At 43.6% G+C, this 19334-nt stretch overlaps 1 protein-coding gene across 4 annotated transcripts in view; it reads right to left on the bottom strand.

Moving 5' to 3' along the window:
• The window catches only part of LEF1 (lymphoid enhancer binding factor 1), a 53281-nt gene that overhangs the window by 11730 nt on the left and 22217 nt on the right, over window positions 1-19334 (bottom strand). The window contains exons 4-11 of one of the 4 annotated variants that reach the window (XM_021395909.1): window positions 15766-15898; window positions 12731-12821; window positions 10708-10791; window positions 8754-8876; window positions 7790-7952; window positions 4356-4463; window positions 1416-1464; window positions 728-768 (exon numbers count right to left, since the gene is read on the bottom strand). In XM_021395909.1, the coding sequence (XP_021251584.1) occupies window positions 734-768; window positions 1416-1464; window positions 4356-4463; window positions 7790-7952; window positions 8754-8876; window positions 10708-10791; window positions 12731-12821; window positions 15766-15898 (786 nt within the window). In that variant the 3' untranslated portion in view covers window positions 728-733. The remainder of the gene's footprint in view (window positions 1-727; window positions 769-1415; window positions 1465-4355; window positions 4464-7789; window positions 7953-8753; window positions 8877-10707; window positions 10792-12730; window positions 12822-15765; window positions 15899-19334) is intronic. The other 3 variants (XM_021395911.1, XM_021395908.1, XM_021395910.1) reach the window with 3 other exon arrangements.

Here is a 19334-nt window from a genome sequence, read left to right as displayed (position 1 = left end):
GTGGAAGTCACTATTATTTCAAATGAACTCCACTCCTACTAGAAAACATATCTCGCTGGCAGGAGGAGTAGAGACAGCCTTCCAACACAAACACTGAGACATGAGAATCTCTCTGCAGCGCTGCGTGTTCTCGCAGCCCGGCTTGGCGGTGTTACTGCCTATGTGTAACAACGACTCCTTTCACCTTCCTCGAAGATGATTTAAAGAGAGAAAACACACACCGGAACTACAACAAAGAGAACCCCACACCACCAAAATACCACTGTACAATCAAGGGAGACATTCTTGATACAACTGAAATACAGTCCCACATTCTTAGCAGATGTGATGTTAGTACACAGGTGAATAAATTAAAAAAACGGCGTGCCCAGCCAGTGTCAGCACAGACAACGCGCTCCGAAGCCAGCTTCCAACCCGCTTGTTGGGAACTGCGGCATTTCGCTGGCGGGGATGGTTTACACTGCTTCATAAACCGAACCCTGTGCTTCACAGGCGGACTTCAGCGAGTCAGTGAGGTACGGTCAGTTTGGAAATGTTGGGGTTAAGAAGTGAAATGGTGAACACCTAAGAGATAGCCGGTATAAAAACCATCAGAAGTCAAAGTAACGTTAGCTTTGGGATATGATACTTCTGCCATTTTTGCTAAATTCATATTATTGCATAAAATTGATAAGAAAGCTCATTTTACAAATCAGTTTTATCAGGAAAGCTTTAGAGATGTTCTTACCATGCTTCAGATGTAGGCAGCTGTCATTCTGGGGCCTGTACCTGTAGAAGATTGTTTTCCTTTAACAAATTTCTGTTACATAGTTTTTGCACATTCCAAATAAGTTTGTTTGCTACGGCATAACATCTTTTTTTTTTTGGTGTGTGTTTTTATTTTTTCGTTTTTCTTTTCATGGTTCTTATACCAGCCATTTTTGTTGGGGGAAACAGTTTCTCTTCCTATATTTTAAAGGCAAAGAGGAGACCTCACTGATGCTTTTAGCCAGCCTACCAGGCAGCTGTTAGTGTACACAGAAACGTAAAATACAGTTGATAAAAACTAAAGCGGCTACCAAAAGGTCAGTGTGAACTTTCCAGCGTCCAGTAATCCCACACGACATTTGAGAGGTTAAATCTAAGGATGACACAACACTGACTGGGGAGAAAAAGCAAAGGTAAAGTAAAGCAGGACAGCGATTGCAGCACCGCATAACTTCAGACACAGATGTTGATGCAGTCAGGAGAGGCGTAAAGGAAAGGAAACACATACTGTGTGCATTTTCACAAGCTTGCATTCAAAGTGAAGTATCTTTTAAAACATCGGTCAGAAGCAAGTGTTAGAGAGCAGCATGTAAAAATTAAATAGCGTGAGCCCTGGTTTCTGAAATCTAGCTGAAGCGAGTACTAAGTAAGCGCTGGACGTGGCCTACCTGATGCTGATTCCTGCAACTTTTCTCTCTTCCTCTTCTTTTTCTTCCCCTGCAAAACAGGCGGTGTTACCATACCATTACACACGAATAGCGTATTTTTCCCCTCCTTGCCTCACAGCATAGAAACAAAAGCCATCTGGACACTGAGAAAGCGGTTAGGAAAAAACCACAATTGTTTTGGGGGTAGATAAACCTTTTCTAACCCACCTTCAACTGTTTCAACGGTAACGAGGGTTTTGCTCTCAGCATCTCAGGAGAAATATGCACATGAGCAATACACATTTTTGTATCCACATGGAATTACAATTTCTGGCAGCTCTTCAACTAACACTGGCAGCCGCAAGCATCTAAAAGACTTCTCATGCTTAATAAACTGATGACACATATGCTGATATCCTAATTTATGGGTCTTACAAGAATTCTTCACACATTCGGATACTTACGCTGTCATACATGGCAACAGCAGGCAGGGTGCTGAAAATACCTAGGACAACCACAGCTTATTCCCAGGATGCAAACCAGCCAACGACAACCCTTCTGATAACGCCTGTAACTTAACAAAAGCCAAGTCTGATATGGCTGTGCCAGCACAACGAGGAGCGTCCCACACAAATACCAAGCTGGTGTGCAGCGAGAGACCTCAGCGTGAGGGCAGGACAGGAATGGCCGCCAGGCAGCTGTCTGTCTTGGCCACCACGCTGGCACCAGTGTGTCAGCACAGCCATCGTGCCAACCCACACAGAGAATCGGCCTTCCCTCACACCCCCGGCTATCAAAAAGGCCAGAGTGCCTGGGTCGCATGAGGATCCGCTCAGACCCACAATTTTAAACCTCAGTCATCCTGTATCACCCTAACTGCCTGCCACCTTGACATTCTTCCATATGACTTCTCCTTATTGCCCAGTATTGGCAGTCTCGTCAATCACAGCTTTTTTCTTAAGGGAAAAGAGTAGAGTAGAGAAAAGGGAAAAGGAAAGGGAAGAGGAAAGGGAAGGGAAGGAGGAAGGGAAGGGAAGGGAAGGGAAGGATAGAGGAAAGCACAGACAAAAGGAGAGGAAAGGGAAGGAAGAAGGAAAGGGAAAGGGAAGGAAGAAGGAAAGGGAAGGAAGAAGGAAAGGGAAAGGGAAGGGGGAAGGAGGAAGGGGTAGGGGGAGGGGAGGGGAGGGAAGGGAAAGGGAAAGTGGAGGAAAGGGGAGGAAAGGGAAGGAAAGGGGAGGAAAGGAGAGGAAAGGAGAGGAGAGGAAGGGAGAGGAAAGGAGAGGAAAGGAGAGGAAAGGGGAGGAAAGAAAAAGAAAAGAAAAAAGAAAGAAGAAAAGGAAAGAGCATGTCAGAGCTGCACTGCTACACAGGATATAAGTAGGAAGCACATCAAAGAGAGAATTCTTGCGTGCCGCCTTATATACTCAAAATGTCTCTCAGCGCATGTAAGAAATGGCAGGTCCACTACTTGTGCTGTATCACCAAAATACACTGGGTGTGCTGTGGCAAAATACATTGGGTTCGTCAAGTCAACATGCCTAAGCATCACAGGACAGTCACTGTTCCCCAGGTAAATGTAAGCTACCTAAGGGTACCTTTCTGGTACTTTAAAAGCCAGCCACCACAGGGAAGGCTGATGGCAAGTAAGCGTGAGCTGACACTGCTGCGAAATAGTATGATTTTCCAGCAAGTAATTTCAAGACAACTGAAGTCCCCTTACTACGGGGAATGTTTCAGTAAGGCCCTTATTGTTCCCAAGTGCATTTCAAAACAGATCAGTTGACATGGTCTGGTTACTTGAAATAAACCCCACCTGCATAAGGTCATGACAGCTCATCTGCTAGGAAAGAAGCCTATAAAATGGGCAAACAGGCTTCCAGTGCTCACATTAACATCTGTGCTTATAGAACTGGGCATGGATGTCAGCAAAGCCAAGGCTTTTGCTTCACACATGATCACATGGCTTTTGTGTCAATACTTTCCATGCCAAAAATCTCCCTAAGAGACTCAGGCTTACAAAAAAAACTTTGTTTAAGCCGAATAGTCACTGTGCTGCACTGGAAATGCTGGGTACTTCTGCAGTCTCTGTTAACACTGCACTCAGGTGCCTCAAAATCTTCAACATCCGTAAGACATCACTGAAACAGGAAATGCTATTGTCCACCCAGTACAAATGGGAAACTGAGCCAGATACAGAGTGTACACTGCCTATCACAGTAAATGTCACAGTTGATAGGGGACAGAAAGGAGCCCAGATCTTGGGCTGGGGTCAGTCTCTCAGGACTACAGCTTTCGAGCTTCATTACGTAACATACAACTGCAGTGACCGCTCATAGCGAGAACAATCGTGTAATTGTGCAGCGCAAGCCGTGCAGTGTGGCAGCAGTGCTTGTTTGATATTTAATGATCAAAAATGAGTAATCGTAAAAAAAAAAAAAATTGTTAAGTTTCTTAGCTTTGCCAAAGTGTATAAAAGCAGAACCTATCGTAAAGTTTATTTATACAAGTCTTCCAGGCTTTATTTCAGAGATGGACCATCCTGAATTACTTTCAGCTAAAGTTCAGCATGCAGCAACTCCCCTGGCTTTTGTTCTCCTGAAAGGGAGGTGCCTCTTTTTTTAGCTCAGGTCTACAGAAGATTTCTCGATATCAAGTAATCACATGACATTATGGAAAATCCACAGCTGTACTTGAGCTTTCAGACTGTACTTTCAATGGCCTAAGAAGAACTTTCTGTGTTAAGTTTTTCCCTCAAAAATTGTGACTATCCTCAGATGCATCTCAACAACAACATCTCAGAATCTCTGGATGTCTGAAGCACAAACAAATACCAGGCTTACGTCTGCTCACCATCCCTCCTATCAGAGCTTTCCACAAGTTACATGTCACAAAAGAAAAAGAAAAAACATCTGTTAGGGGAAGGAAGTTAATTTGAAAAGAACCGTCAAGAGAGTGACTTACGTAGTTGTCTCTTGCAGACCAGCCTGGATAAAGCTGCATGTGTAGCTGCCTTTCTTTACGAGCTAGTTCATAATATTTTGCTTGTTCTTCACGAGAGAGAGCATGCCACTGCAAACCAAATAAACACAGCATTAGACCAGGAAATAACTCATACCTAAGCAACAGATGACATGAGCAAGTATTTTTGTGACTTTGATTCAGTCCTTCTCCATTGCAAAAATGAAATTCATTAGCAGTTACAAGCACCCATGTTTATTAAACAACTTTCAGGCATTTGTCAACTCTGTAACTGCCAACTGCCTTGAGCAAGACAAAAATCACTTATGGAAACAGGGCTCACCGTATAATCTGCTCAAAGAACCATGCTCTCCCAACACAACACACACACACACAAAAGCAAAAAATATTCTAGTTCTTGACGAAACAGCAGCGCTGTGCTGCTTTTAAAGGGCACTGAGCTCCCCAGCACAGAAGGGTTTGCTGTCTTGCTTTTAAGCAGCAGCTGCACGCAAGTCTGCATTGTCACGAAGGGCTCTCAGAGCACCAACAGGCTCCTGTTCCAAGATCAACCACTGCACACTGAGCTCCAAGGTACCTGCTTTCTGCTTTCTTGTGGTTGTAACAGAAGATAAGAAAATGGCAACTGCAAAAAGTTTCTAAGAAACAAACACCACAGTACTGTAGTCTTCCAAATGACATGACTTGACCTCTGTGGCCAAGAAAGGATAAATTTCCTGCTCTTGTAACCTAATTTGAAAAACAACAAACTAAACAAAAACCCACACAGTGGAAAAGGCACCATCTACATCGGTATCTAATCATTTTGTAGTTGCTGAAACACCTATATTAGACTGAGCCAAAAAGACGAATGAGTTTTAGTTAGAATCAGGTTCACGGCTGCAGCTTTTAGTGTCTTGTTTGACTTGGACAATGTGCGCTGCGACAGAGAGGGATGGCAATTTGGGGTGCATTATAAAAAGAAAGGTATTAAAAACATAGACATGAAATCAGTGAGATACGCAAAAATAATTTACAGAACTAGGATTTCAGGTCAAATCACATCTGATTTAAGATCTCATTTTGTTACATGTCAGAAGATGTGAACTACAGGGCTGGTCTGCCTTGACTTGGCAAGTTCAATGTGTTACTGAGAGCAGAGCAGCTAAGCCTACTTGCAGCTCTCATATTCTGCACATGCATTCCAAAACAGGAAGGTTCTGAGCATTTAAGGAATGAGAACTGAGCATTTTTCATTTGTGTCTAAGCAGTCAATATCAGGTAATCCAACAAAAACCAAGTTACAACTGTGGAACAAATTCCACACAAGCAACTGAGGCTGCCAAATATCAGTACAGGACTGGAAGGGTCAGACTGTGTCCGTGGCAGGCGGAACATTTCTGGTTCAGCGTGAATGAAGTGAAAAACCTTAAGAAGATAAGATAAGGGGACAGCCCTTTTTCCTGCAGACATTATTTGCTGGTACCAAGAGGACAGACAGAGAACGGCTGCCTTACCAGAAATGTGAAGGTAAAAGGTCTAAGAATGGAAACGTACTTTTTCACTCTCCACATTGTTGGAAATTTTTACATGTTATATGGAGCTTTTCTGTAGCTGCCTGGCCCATTCTTCATTTTCTAGTGTCACTTGTTCCCAGAGTTACAAAACTGCTCCTTGTATGGCAATGCTACCAGTCTTTCATTTCTTGCTGGCTTCAGTGCCTACAATTAAAACCCCCTGAGCTGGTGAAGAGCAAAACTGAGATTCCAAAACATGCAGAGAAAGCTCTGGGTTAGAAGGCTTTTCCTTAGAAGGTGGCATCCTTCCATACTGCAGACCTGTAAGGTCCATAAAGCTGCCACTTCACTGAGGGTGTTTTATGCTTTGACCCTTGCTGAGCTAAGACCTGGAACCAGAGGCATAGGGGTGGGAAGGAGAGGAAGAAGCTCTCCTTGGTTAAAGATGAGGATTTCCTATGTTGGACATTCTGACTAATCAATGGCATCAGAGGGCCCAGCAGCATGCAAGGCGTCAGCTCCTGAGAACACAGGCTCCTGTTCCAAAGCAGCTCAGAGTACAGTGAACAGGGAAGAGGATGACTGAACACAAAACGTTTGATAATAATTAATCTCCAAGCAATTATATGGAATAAGTTGTACATTTGTACCACAGAAAGCAGAACCTGAGGTACTTTTATGGAAATAGAAGTCAAAGCAATGGAAAAAGCACTGAGCAAAGCACTGAGGTTTGATTCATTAGCAAAATGGAGGTAAATAAGCCACTACCATCATTCAGGCCAAGACATACTCAGCAACTAAGATGAATTACTGAGGGAGTGAGAATGAAAACATGATCATGAATGGAAGATGCGAGCACTGAGATGTCATTTAAGAAGAAGCAACAAGAACATCAGAGAGAAAGAAGAAACCAAAGGAACCGGGACAAGTAACAAGAGATTTGTATTGTTTGAGAGGGAAAAAAAGGCTTCAGATGGCTAAAATTGTGTACTGACTTCCCACTTAAAAGCACAGGGTTTTCACAGAGTTTTAGTGCCTCTTGATACTGGCATAACAAGTGGTCAAAAAAGGTGTTCACTGAGCAAGGGAATGTGAAGAATCCATACTCACTATTACAAATTTCGTCCCTTTTAAAATTTTCGGTACAATCAGTGATAAATTTCATCCCTTTTTAAATTTTCGGTACAATCAGTGCTAAAATGGACATTTATCTATTCTGTGTTCCCTTTGGAAGAACAATGTTTACACTGAACATGAAGTTTGTAATTGTGGGTTGGCCTGCATTTTTTTTTTCAGAGCATGGATAGAACAAAACATGCCTACAATGCCACAAAAGCAAATGGCTCTCAGCAAGGCTACTGAGAGGCTCTGGAACATGTGCTGGGACCATCAGTACTCGGCTGGTGACTTCAGTCAACACCTGACGAGTCCCTGAGAAAGCTGAGGAAACCGTCTTCCATAGAGCAGGGGTGGGACTGAATGACCTCCTCAGGTCCCTCCCAGTCTCCATGATTTTGCAGTCAGACCTGCACTGAATTCATTTTTCACTTCTATCTCTGTTGACACTCAGTGTTTATCTTTGAATGAGCCCCTCCTGATGGATGCCAGCCTAAAGGAGGACCTAGAGGGTGACCTGAATTTTGTTCCACGTGTGGATGAGAGTATTTCCCAGCTGAGGTGCTGACATGTGACACGAATGGAACAGACGCCAACTGGATGATGAGAATAATTCCAAAGAAAAGGAAAAAAAAATCAAGACACTGCTTTTATTTTCAGTCACCCGTTTTATCTTCTATAGCTAATTTGATAGTTGCACATTAGTTAGCACCTCAAGCAGAAAGCGAGCCGTCACACTCACTAAAGGGAAACACACACAAATTAGCAGCACACGTGAGTGCACACACACCCTTCTGTACATACCCTTCTGCCAAGAATCTGGTTGATAGCTGCGCTTTCTTTCAGAGTACACTCTGCTACAACGTTCGCTCTCATTTCTTTCATGTACAACATGAAAGCATTCAGAGGTTTCTTAATATGAGGTCTTTTTGGCTCTTGTTCTTTTCTCTGTTCGTGCTGAGGCTTCCTAAAACGTGGTGGGGGAAGGGGAAAGGAGGGAAAAAAAGCATCTATTTACCTTCAGCCTAAAAAAAACCCAAACCCAATGGAAATTTCCAATCAGTGGTTAAAGTAGCAAATAACTGGTAAGAATGTGAATTTCAGTGGTCTCGCCCCCTTTCATGTCTTTTTAGAGAACTGACTGAACGTAAAACTCAGGGAGGATATCAAGTTGACATTCTCTAGCAAATAACATTTGATCTGTGAATCTGCTGCAAATTCATCACCGGTATCAATTCTCTTTTTGAATGGTTACGTGTGCTATCCTAGCAGGGCACTGTTTTAGGCAGGAGAATAGCTCCTCACCTACTTCTTTCTGAGGCCTTCAAGTAGAAAGCAAAAAATGCTGCTTTCTACTAGTAGATTTCGCAGTTAGAACTGTTTCCAGAAAAAGCTTGTGAATTCATACTCAGGCACCTCCTCACGTAGATAGATCCACGATTACACTGCAATCAAGATGACTGCTGCTGATAGCTTAAGAATGCTGGATTGGAATGACAAATGGCTTCATTACTCTTCTAGAACAATAGCCCACATCCCCTCTTTTAGATGTTAGAATCATAGAATTGTTTGAGTTGGAAAGGACCCTTAAGGGTCATCTAGTCCAACTCTCCTAGTTACAGGAAAAGAGTTAATATTCAAAGAGGTCATGCAAGGTGTTTGTTGCTTTTTTGTTGCTGTTTTTTTTTTAAATCCTTGACTCTTCTTCAGACAGAGTTAGTTTTCCAGCATTTATAGATAAAGGGCTAGTGCAGAAAGACAGACTCACACATGCATTAGCTCATTGTCGTTGTGCGGATGTTCTTGTTTTACTTGAGGTGTTACAATAGCTGGGTGAGGGATTCCAGTTGTGTGAGGGCCTGGAGGACCAGGAATCATGTGATGTGAAAACCTAGAAGAGAAAACAAAGGTAGGTCTGTAACCCCATTGAAGACAGGCATCAAACAAATATGACAGCAGCCCCAAGAATGCAGACACCAGAGAACTTGCAATGGAAAGACAATTCTTTAAGACTGCATGAAAAATATTTGGCTAAGATTCGTGCATTGTAGCCAGTTTATTCAAGAAAAAAAAAAAAAGTCAATGTTTTGGTTTTTAAAAAGTTATATTATTACCTTTCAGCCAAATAGTTAATGCACATGAGAAACATTTAATGGTTGTACAGTTGCACTGACTAGCAATAAAAATACACATTTCTTAACCAAAAACTGTATTTCCACATCAAGATATAAACACTCGTAGAATGTCCACCACCAGCCAATGCAAAAGAGGGAACTGCCATGCAGAAACAAATAAAATAAAAGAAGAATAAGTCTTTTCAAGAAGTCCCTGATAGTTCTGTAAGGTATCTTTTGCTTTGCAACGTACTTAAACTAAAAGATTTTAGCATCACTTCACCTAAACTCACTGTCTTCTTCACAAGAACTTAAGCTAATATTGATGAAAAATTCCTACATTTTAGAAGAAGGAATTAAAAAAAAAAGAGAGAGAGAGAAAGATTTTTGTCCTAAATTAACCTTCCTTCCACCTGTACAAGAAGGAAAAAAGAAAACAAACCAGCACCATTAACTCCATCATCCCACCCTGCTAACCCAGTTCCTTCTAAAGGATGGCTGAGACAGACCTCCAGGGTGCTGAGCACTGCAAGACAAGGGCACACGAAAACCTACGTGCTAGCCTTTGGATTGGTGGAATGCCCCAGTAACATCACAAGCAAGCTCATGCGCTAAAGCTTTGCTGAATGAGTGCTGGTTAAGGAATTGCATTCAGCCTCTCTTTTCTCTAGTCCCTTTGGTCTTTTCCTCCACTCCATCAAAATAAAGCAAACACAAAGCCCCGTAACCAAATCAGGTGATTTTATTACAGAGAAAAAGTGGCTTTTCTTCCCAATCACCTGGCGGGCGCATGCTTGTCATTCCACTGCAAAGAAATGAAGGGACAGCAATAATCCAAAGGAACCCACACAGACAGAGGCAAGAGGACCTACCACTTATCAAGTGGCCTGTCTTACTTCCCCGTGCAAGAGGATGTGTCTTCTACAGGTCACACAAAAGAAACAAGAATGGTATATTGCAACCTTGTGTACACCAAGCACAGGATGCAGAAGCTGTCTTCAGAGTGCAAAAGCAGAGGAGAGAAGGTCTGGAGTGTGTCATGTCCAAGTCTCAGCATTGCTTGCTTGTGCTTAATGTAAAGACACAGTGCCTGAGTCACACACCAGCACAAATACACTGTGTTGGCATCCCCTGCCATTAGTGGCTTTGGGCTACAAAATACCTATTTGTGAGCAAGTTTCTATGTGGAGTGATACCTAAATGATTCAAGACTAATTACCAACAACTTTGAAATTAAAGCTACAGAATGAGAGTGACAATCCACCTGGTTTCATACTTGTATGAGTAAAACCAAAATATGCATGTTATATGTTGCATCTAGAAAGGAACTAATGACTCATTTCAGATGAAACAGATCAATTAATTCCTGACAATTTACTGGTGCTCCTAATTGTGATACTTCAGAAACTGCCAAGAAAATGCTGAATGAAACCAGTGTGTGATCCAGGCAAACTGTTATATACACAAATATGTTAAATAAAAATGTATGCAAAAAGTTTTAGCTGACTGAAAAGCAAGCAAAGGCAGACCAAGATGCAAGCAGAAGAGCAACTTGCCCTCTAATGCCAGCAGTTACTCCCCAGTCAGTCATTCACCTCCTACACCTACCTGGACATGGAAGGGTCGACTGAGAGTGAGGATGGGTAGGGCTGCCTGAATCCACTCGAGATGGGATATACAGGCTGACCTTGCCTGAGGTCACAGAAGAAAGGAACCCATCAATCATATGATAAGGTACTCAGTAGTTACTCTAGAGTTGTAAGCACTTGATGGGAACTCAGGGTGAAACAAAAACAGGCAAAATTTTCAAGAGTTCTGCTGTGTTCAAGTGTTTATTAGCTTTGAATACTTAGGACTTTCTCCTTTGCTAATGAAAGATTCCCAGTCTAGGTTTCTAATAGAGAGGAAAGCAAAACAACCAACCTTCCACCTCCAGAACACACGTGCACACCCCCTCGCACCTAGTTTTAGAAACACTGCAATCAGACTTGGTTAACTAGCTCTTACAAAGGAGACATTTTATTCCAAATATTCTTGATGTAGTTCTGTGCAAGAACACCAGAGTACAAATTATCAAGCTAGAAAACCTTTTAAGCGGTTTTGTAAGTCTGTGAAAACTTAGGACTCTCTTCATTTGTGCATCTTGCAGTGAGGAACAAGTGCCCAGCTTTTCTAAGAAACGATACCTGAATATGATAAAAAAGCCCAACAGCAACGCAAGTACACCTTAACTACTTAAAGTTCAGCCTTACCAAGTTCAGTCCCAGTACCTGAACAAGCCCAGCAAGATCACCACACACACCAATCCTGTTCCAAGAGCCACTCACTGGTAGATCAGCTTTTCAGAAGCATGAGGAGAAGAAAGGGATAGTGGCTTTTGTAGGGTTCAGGATATCGGTTTCACATTTGGACTGTGTTACTGGAAATGAGCAGCGCTTAAAGGGTGGAGGAAGTCTCAGCAGCACTTCCACATATGAGGGAGCTGGAAGCCACGGAGCATAAGGGATGGCTGGGTATGTCCAGCTGTCAATGAGCACTGCTGAACACATTCCCAAACCTTGTAAAATCGCAGCTTGTCTCTCCTCTTCTCTCTCATTCCCGTAAAGCCACTCCCCTCCCTGCCAGTCTCTGCATCATGAAACCATTCAAAAGAAACGATGGACCACATCTGGGAAATGAATGCCAGGAACTGCCTGCTGGTGGTGGAGGTGGTGAGTCAGCCTAGCAGTAGTGAATGGGGAGTCAGATGCTTCCATATTTTAGTTTTGTATCTGATAACAATTTGCTCCAAAAAGGCATGTGGCACTTCCTGCGAGATTTGCCAGCAACGCAGCACTTAACCATCTCTGGTCTCTACTTTCTCTGCCTGTTGTCATCTGGATTATGTTTTCTTCTCATATACAGACACATGAAAAAAATCTACGTCTCTCGTTGTGTGGGCACAGATTAGTCAAGATAAGGATTCTAAAGCACTGAAATTGTTGCTCTGTTTACTTATTCCCTGCTCTGAGAGAACTGAGGGGCGAGTATGTATCTACTCCAAGCAGACACGAAGCATCTTGCCAAATAGATTACATTCTGAAAGTACCATGTGTTTCCTCCAAAAGGAAAATGACACTCTGAATGGCACAGAAAGATCTTACGAGTGCTAATATTAGCAAGAAGAGCAAAGTCTCCTAATAACTGAGGCTTCTCTCCACACAGAAACTGTAAAAAGCAGCAGACTACAAAAGTTTGTTCTCCATTTTGGTGCAGTTTCAAGATTCCCCCCCACCACACACACTTCAAAGTTCTCTCTTACCTCCCCTCCCTTCAGTAATTGCAATTTTGTTTATTAAAAATTTACATTTAATTCCTTGAGAACTGTTTTCTGCTATCTTTCCAAATGCCAAGAGCCACAAATCTGAGCCATAAGACTTCAAAGTGAAATCTACACACTTCAATTTCTGTACGTGTTCAAAAACCAGATTCAATTCATTTCAAAGATCAACATTTTTTGATCTTTTAAACTCAAATAACATAGTTATTTCTTACTGCAGCGACATTCTTATTTTTTAATGCTGCAATTGACTCAACACCAGCGGATGGTACAAACATGCACCTTGTCTGAAAAGAAGCTGAAAGATCTTACCAGCCAAGAGGTGGTGTTATCTGTCCAACCCCCCCTGGAGACAAGGGATAGAAGGTAGGGATATCAGGAGCTGGAGGATGCCTGGACATGCCTGTTAAAGAGTACAGAAGAATGAATGACTTTCCCCTCAAAATACTGCAAATGCAAGTTACCATTCACAACTAACACAGCCAACGCTATGATGGAATTAGTGCTCTGGGTGAGAAATAACCACCTGTTTGGTCAGTGTTAAAGGCCACTCATGCCATCTTTCAAATAATAAATAAGTACTGTAATTCAAATGGAAATACAGGGGGGAAAATAAGTGGAACTGCACAATAAATGTCTGGGCTAAGGACCTGCACAAGTTCAGATTTCCTGGCAGGTGTTAGGCAAAACTGTCATCTAAATGGTTCTACCAAACCCAGCAGAATCCTGAGGAACTCCTCCAACAAACAGCACGAAGCAAGACAAACTAAAATAAAAATAAAGCACTGTCAGAGGCAGCACAGCAGAGCTATTAGATTAGGTAAATTGCTACTTGCACGTTTTCACTGGTTCCCTTATGGATTCACTGATTTTGGAAACTTGTTACCACAGAGGATCAGTGGTTAATTAAGAATCATTTTCAGGCCTGTAATGGTCACACTTGATATGATTCATTTGGCTTCCAATTGTCACTCCAGCTCCAACTAAGCTCTTCATCAAGTTGACTCCTGTGGGCTCCAAGGTCAATCTGTTTTGCATTGGTAGTATTTCATGGAAAAATAAAGGGTCCCATCAGAAACGTTCCATTAGCTCACATTCCCCAGAACACAGAGTCCTACTATTGTAAGAATCACCTCAAGATTAAAGCTAATCCTGGTCCCAGAAGGGCCTCTGGTCTCCATTCTTCACCTCAAACTCATGCCCCCAGGAGACACGGAATTACAGCTGCAGAGGCCGCAAAGAACATCGGTTTATTTAAATATGTTTGGGGAAGAGGAGACTGAAGCAGAAGGAAGTGTTAAGTCGACTTCACATGTTAAATCAGCTGCTTTAAAAGGGTATTAAATATTTATGTAGTGACACTCCAAAGGCCCAAGATTGAGTGTGTGCTACCTTGAGACTTGGTTTTATAGATTGACACAACTGATTCCTTCCCACCCCACCCCATAGCTTGCATTTAAATCTTCTGAATTTAATTAAATGAATTGAGGAATATCTTTCGGGATTGTATACAGGAAAGGGTGGAAAATAACACTGGCTGGTACTGCTAAATGTCTTTTTTGGTGCCTCAAAAGCTAAGTTGTTAGGCTTAGGACCACAGCCTGAGGCTCAAATCTCTGGCCAGTTGTCTTTTCAGAACCATAAAACAGCTGGTGGCTGACAGGAGAGAATATTTTATGTATTCCAGGATTTTTAACAGCAAACACTCTTTCAGAGCAGTTAGAAAAGGGTGAAAAATAAGACCAGCTCCCATCTTTGGTGACAGCTGAAGCTCCTGAGGAGCAGTGACATGACCTTGTCCCTACCCAACCAAGCTGTGTGTGAAGAGCTGGGCTGCTGTTCCTTCCCCAAAATGCACGTTTCTGACCCACGGTGAGGATGCTGTGCTCTCTGGCCTAACGCACAAAACTTCACGCCTCTTATGGAGAAACATCAGCTACCTGATGCCCAGGAGGAAAACATAAGTAGCTCCACAGCCAGCACTACCCAAAGCCAGATTTACTCTCAGGAGGTTTAAAAGCAATAAAGACAAAAAGGAAGAACGAACTGACTGCCCACAGAAAGGCAGTGGCTACGTGTCCACCCCGAGGTACCCATGGTGCGAGAGGCGATGCTGGGGGTGAGCCACTGTGGGACCCCCAGCATTGGGGCTGGGCCAGCGAGGCAGCATCTTGCTCCAGCCCCACACTGGGAGGCGAGGACAGAAACAATGGTCGGAGACATTTGGCAGAGGACCTGAGGGAAAATATTCCCTCAGCAGCAATGGCATGGACCACTTCACTGTGGCTGCTCTGACATGCTGGTGGTGCTGGGATGGGAGCATGGGAAGACCACACACATCAAGAAGACTGTCACAGGAAAAAAAAAGCAGAAGCCTCCGGCATGCATTGTCCATTGGCATCTTTGCCAGACGCTAAGAGGAGGAATCAAGAGCCTGTTTGGAAATATCAGAGCTCTGCATGAGAGATGGGCTGGGCAGGGGAGAGAGAAACGAGGCATAAAGGGAGGACAGCCAGTAAGCACAAATGAGGCCTACTGGTGGGGCCTGCAGGAGATGAGGAGGAAAATGATGTCCCATCGTTCAATAAGCCAAAACCTCCTGCGCTCTCAAGCTGCAGCTGTGGGGTGCAAATCCCATAGTCTAACACACACAGCACCCATGAGGCTTCAAGGAACGACCACCAGTGTCCTCCTCCTAGGCACTCACACAAAGAAGGAAGACAAATGAAGACATGAGGTCTCCATTTGCTTCATCTGCTCTGAAAAAAAGAATTATACATGCATCTGCACGCTGGAGTAAAGAAAAATAACCACGCAGCCACATGTCTATGGTATTTTCTGCAGGTAGCCCATGTTACTATTATTGGCATAGCAAGGCCAACGCAAAAACAAGGCATCCAGGGAAAGTCAGAACTAAAAAAGCCTCTCGTTGGGTGATGGTGGCTAGACTACTGTTATGCCAATTATTATATAGAATAATTCAGAAAGCAAGAATATGAGAACATAACATGCAATTTTGATTTAAAAAAAGAAAACGTGTAGATAGCAGTAGAACTGAAGTGCTTTTCCCCAGTTTTCAGGACAGCAAGGGATGATTGCTGTTTCTGTGTCTGCACGCTGCAAGCCTCAGGCACAACAGGGGGTGGTGAGGACTGACTGCTGCTTATTGAGATTTTAAAAGGCTCTGACGAGTAAAACAAGCCAGAATTATCACATTAGGAAGAGCACGAAGATTTAAATAGCCAAGCTAAATACCAGCATCACGGCAGAACGGAAAGCAAGCACGCATGGTGGGAGCCCTCCCTCTGAAACACGAAAAGCAAAGCCCCTCGGCAGTGCCGGCTCACCTTGCTTGGAGCTGACGTCGGAGGGGATGTGAGATGGGTGGGAGCCTGGGGAAAAGTGCTCATCGCTGTAGGTGATAAGGGGGGTGAGGGGGTGAACTGCGTGAGAAGGCTGTACCACTGGCACCTTGTTGGACTGCAAGAGAACAAAAAACAGCATTAGCGAGTTGTGGCTTCCAAAATACCATTTTTACGTGTTGTATGACTGAAGGCAAAAGGGACTGGCAATGGCATTTCTGGAGGGGCCGTTTGGGAAGAAGTCCACTGACCACCCCAGGGACAGCCGTGAAGCTTTGCCACCTCACCCAGGGAGGGACCAAAGCGCTGAAAACACCCAGTGGGGCCCCAAAGTGGGTACTGCCAGGCGATGTTCCCACAAACTGCGCTCATGAATCAAGCCCGCAAGACAGCGGGGCTCCTCCATGCCAACGCCGTGCTTCTGCAGTAGTGCTGCATGAGACAAAAGTCGCAGTTCCCACAGCAGGACGAACCGCAGCGACGATCCCAGCACTGAGAGGCACTCCTCGTTTCCACCCCGCCACCCTTCCCCTTGGCTAAAACAATTATGCCACAAACAGATTTTTAACAAAATAAAAAAGGAAAAAAAAAAAAGCAATAGGCCTTCAGAGAAAACCACTGATAAATCTCAGCGAGGACAGCCTGTCAAGCACTGTGAATTAACAGAAGAAAAAAAAATCATCTAGGAACCAAATGAAATTAATTTTGAATCTCACTATTCAAATCCTGGCACGAATAGACATAGTGACAATGCTCCAACTCCACACCAAGGATTTCTCTGGACTTCTAGAACTAGGAGGGCTATTCAATGGACAGCTCAATTTATTGTTAAGGCCGGTAGGAGCAGACGAAGAAGGAGCAAATACGAAGCAGTGCCGCATTTTCTGCTTTCCTTGTTTCCAGAGCACCACCTTAAGGAACTTGCATTAGCAGGCAGTATCTTCTTAATGTCTGACCTATCCCTCCAGTCATATAGCTCAGAATCTGGTGCCATGAATTTTTGCTAAATTATGCTATCCTTGCTCTCCTCTTAATTTTACGGTTTTCAACACAGATTTGCTTTCCTGTGGGAAAGAGATAAGAACCTGAGGATTTTAATTTAAGCTTTGGCCTTGTCTTATATTTTGCAAGATGGAGAGAGAAAGCGGCACTGGTAGGTGTTTTAAAGCCAACAAGCATTAGGTCTGTTTTTGCGACCAAATAATAAAAGCAATATGAATTCTCAATAATATGTATGAATTGAGTTGTAAAGGCGATGGCGCAGGCTGCTGTTCATCTTCCCGCTCTGTATACACGCAACCAAAACAGACACCAACAAATTTCAGCTGATTTACAGATCAGGCATCAGTCTTTAGCTACGAGACTCGCAGGCCAGCCCACCATTCAGCAATTACTTTATCATCAACAGTAAACTGTACATTATGAATAGGGATCAAGGAACAGATGTATTTAGGTCACATACACAGCTGCTAATCAGCATTCATTTCTCAAATTTTAGCAATTAACATTTTGTATTATATTGGCTGTAACTGTCACGCATGTCCGTGGTATCGGGGTTGCATGCTTTCAGCAGTCTCCTGTTTGTCCTTGCAGTAAGCCAATTCGGGCACCCCTCGCTCCTCAGCATCCAGCAGATTCGGTTTTATTTTCTAATTCTCGGCACCTTATCCCCTAAGCCCATGGCTGTGGCTTTCAACGGGTGAGGGAACCGTGAGAAGTGAGGAGAAAAGCAAACCGCTTGTCAGCGGGCTTAAAATTAACATAGAAACGGGCTGCGTCTCCATGAGCAGCATTTGGGGTCTGTAGAGCCAGAGCCTGCAAAATAAAATAAAATAATGATAACAACGGGAGTGCTCTGGCCTGGGCCAGAAAGGCCCACTGACTTATTTTTAAAAGCCCCAAGGACTCAATCTCACACTTGCCCTGCAAGCCAGCCCCAGCAGGAGATCCACTTGCCGATGTCCACTCTTGGTTTCGTTTTTTTTTCCCCAGGCTTGACCACCCCACAGGCTTTTAATGGCTCATTGTTACATTGGGCTCATGGATGAGATGGCGCTATTAGGTTTCTCCTGCTGCAGTCCACCGAGCTGTGTTTTCTTTGTCGGTGGGCTTCCTCCTGCTCCCACAAGCAACCACACACCAAAATGTAATAATTCAGTGCACAGTGGTACCCGAAGCAGCCTACAGAAACACTACAGAGCAGCTGAGGATGCAATCTTATGTCCAGAGCAGTCTGAAGAAGTCACATGTCTGTCCAAAAGGGGCCTAACACTGAAGGCCTTCACTCAGCTCCGGGCGCAAGCCTCCTCACACGCCCCAGAAAGGAAAGCAAGAATGTGCAGCCTTGTTCAAGATCTTCAATTCTGGGAAATGAAACGAAACAAAAAAAAGCAAAAAAAAAAAAAGGCGTTCTCGTCTTGGAGGCTGAGAACCTGTTGGCGTATGAACCCAAAGACCTTGTATTACACATTGAGGCACCTCACCATGGTTTTCTCTCATTTTTGAAATGCTTCTGAAGAAACGTGAGACTACCAGGAAAAAAAAAAAAAAGAATTAAAAAAACCCACCCACCTCCCCGAACATCCAGCTGAAAGCTGTAAGGTATCCTATATGCAACAAGTGTGCAAAAACTATAAAAAGCCTGAGCCAGCCACGGCAAAAATGCCTGCGGGTCAGCACCGGGCAGGCAGACTGGAGCAGGGACCATTTGTTCCAGCTGGTGTGCAGAGGGAGATGGAGTGAGCAGCCCTGCCAGCCCTGCATTGCCATGCAGGCGGCCACGCTGCTGGTAGTGGGGCACGTAGCCCATGTCCCAGGTGGCCACCATCTCACCTCATCTCACCCCCACTCCCACCGTCAGCTTGTCCCAGCGAAGGAGCGCTTCAGCCCCTACCTGAAGGTGGAACAAAAGGCTGAAAGCAACACCTGAAACAGCTCTGTTCTTTCTTGTTATTGTTTTTATTCCTTTTTAACATTGATCTGCCTCTAAAAAGACCCCAAACACCCCCAGCTCCTTACTTCTCCTCTGCTGTCAACAAGTTGTGCATTGGATATAGGAACTAGCAGATGGTCTTCTCAATTCAAGCTAAAATAGCCAAATTAAAACAAAAGCAAAAACAACACAGAAAAACAACACAACAGAAACTCTTAAGGCAGGAGACAAGCAGATCCACATAGCCAAATGTATGTCTTCCCTTTTGTTCCTGAAAAGGGGGGCTTCAGGTTTTTGACAGCAAACATTTCATCGAGAGAAGAAAACACAACAGCAGATAGCTCTGGCAAACACCCAACAACAGAAAACACAACCCTTTCCACTCCTGCTATGGCAGTACCTGAAAACAAGAGGACCAATGGCTTACTGGTGGATTGGAGGATACCTTGGCCTGGAAAAAAACAAGGAAAATCTGTGCCTTTTTTAGTCTACTTAATTTCTACTTTCTAGAGCCCTGAAATCATTCTTAGACAGAAGGACTTATCAAACACAGAGAAGGCAGTTTCAATTGCTGTCTCAAAATAGTGATAACTTTTTAATGGCTAAACTGACTCTGGGTTTA

The sequence above is a fragment of the Numida meleagris genome, chromosome 4, assembly GCF_002078875.1.
Source record: "Numida meleagris isolate 19003 breed g44 Domestic line chromosome 4, NumMel1.0, whole genome shotgun sequence".
NCBI lineage: Eukaryota > Metazoa > Chordata > Aves > Galliformes > Numididae > Numida > Numida meleagris.
Note: the sequence above shows the minus strand (reverse complement) of the source record. Positions and strands in the feature narration are given on the sequence as shown.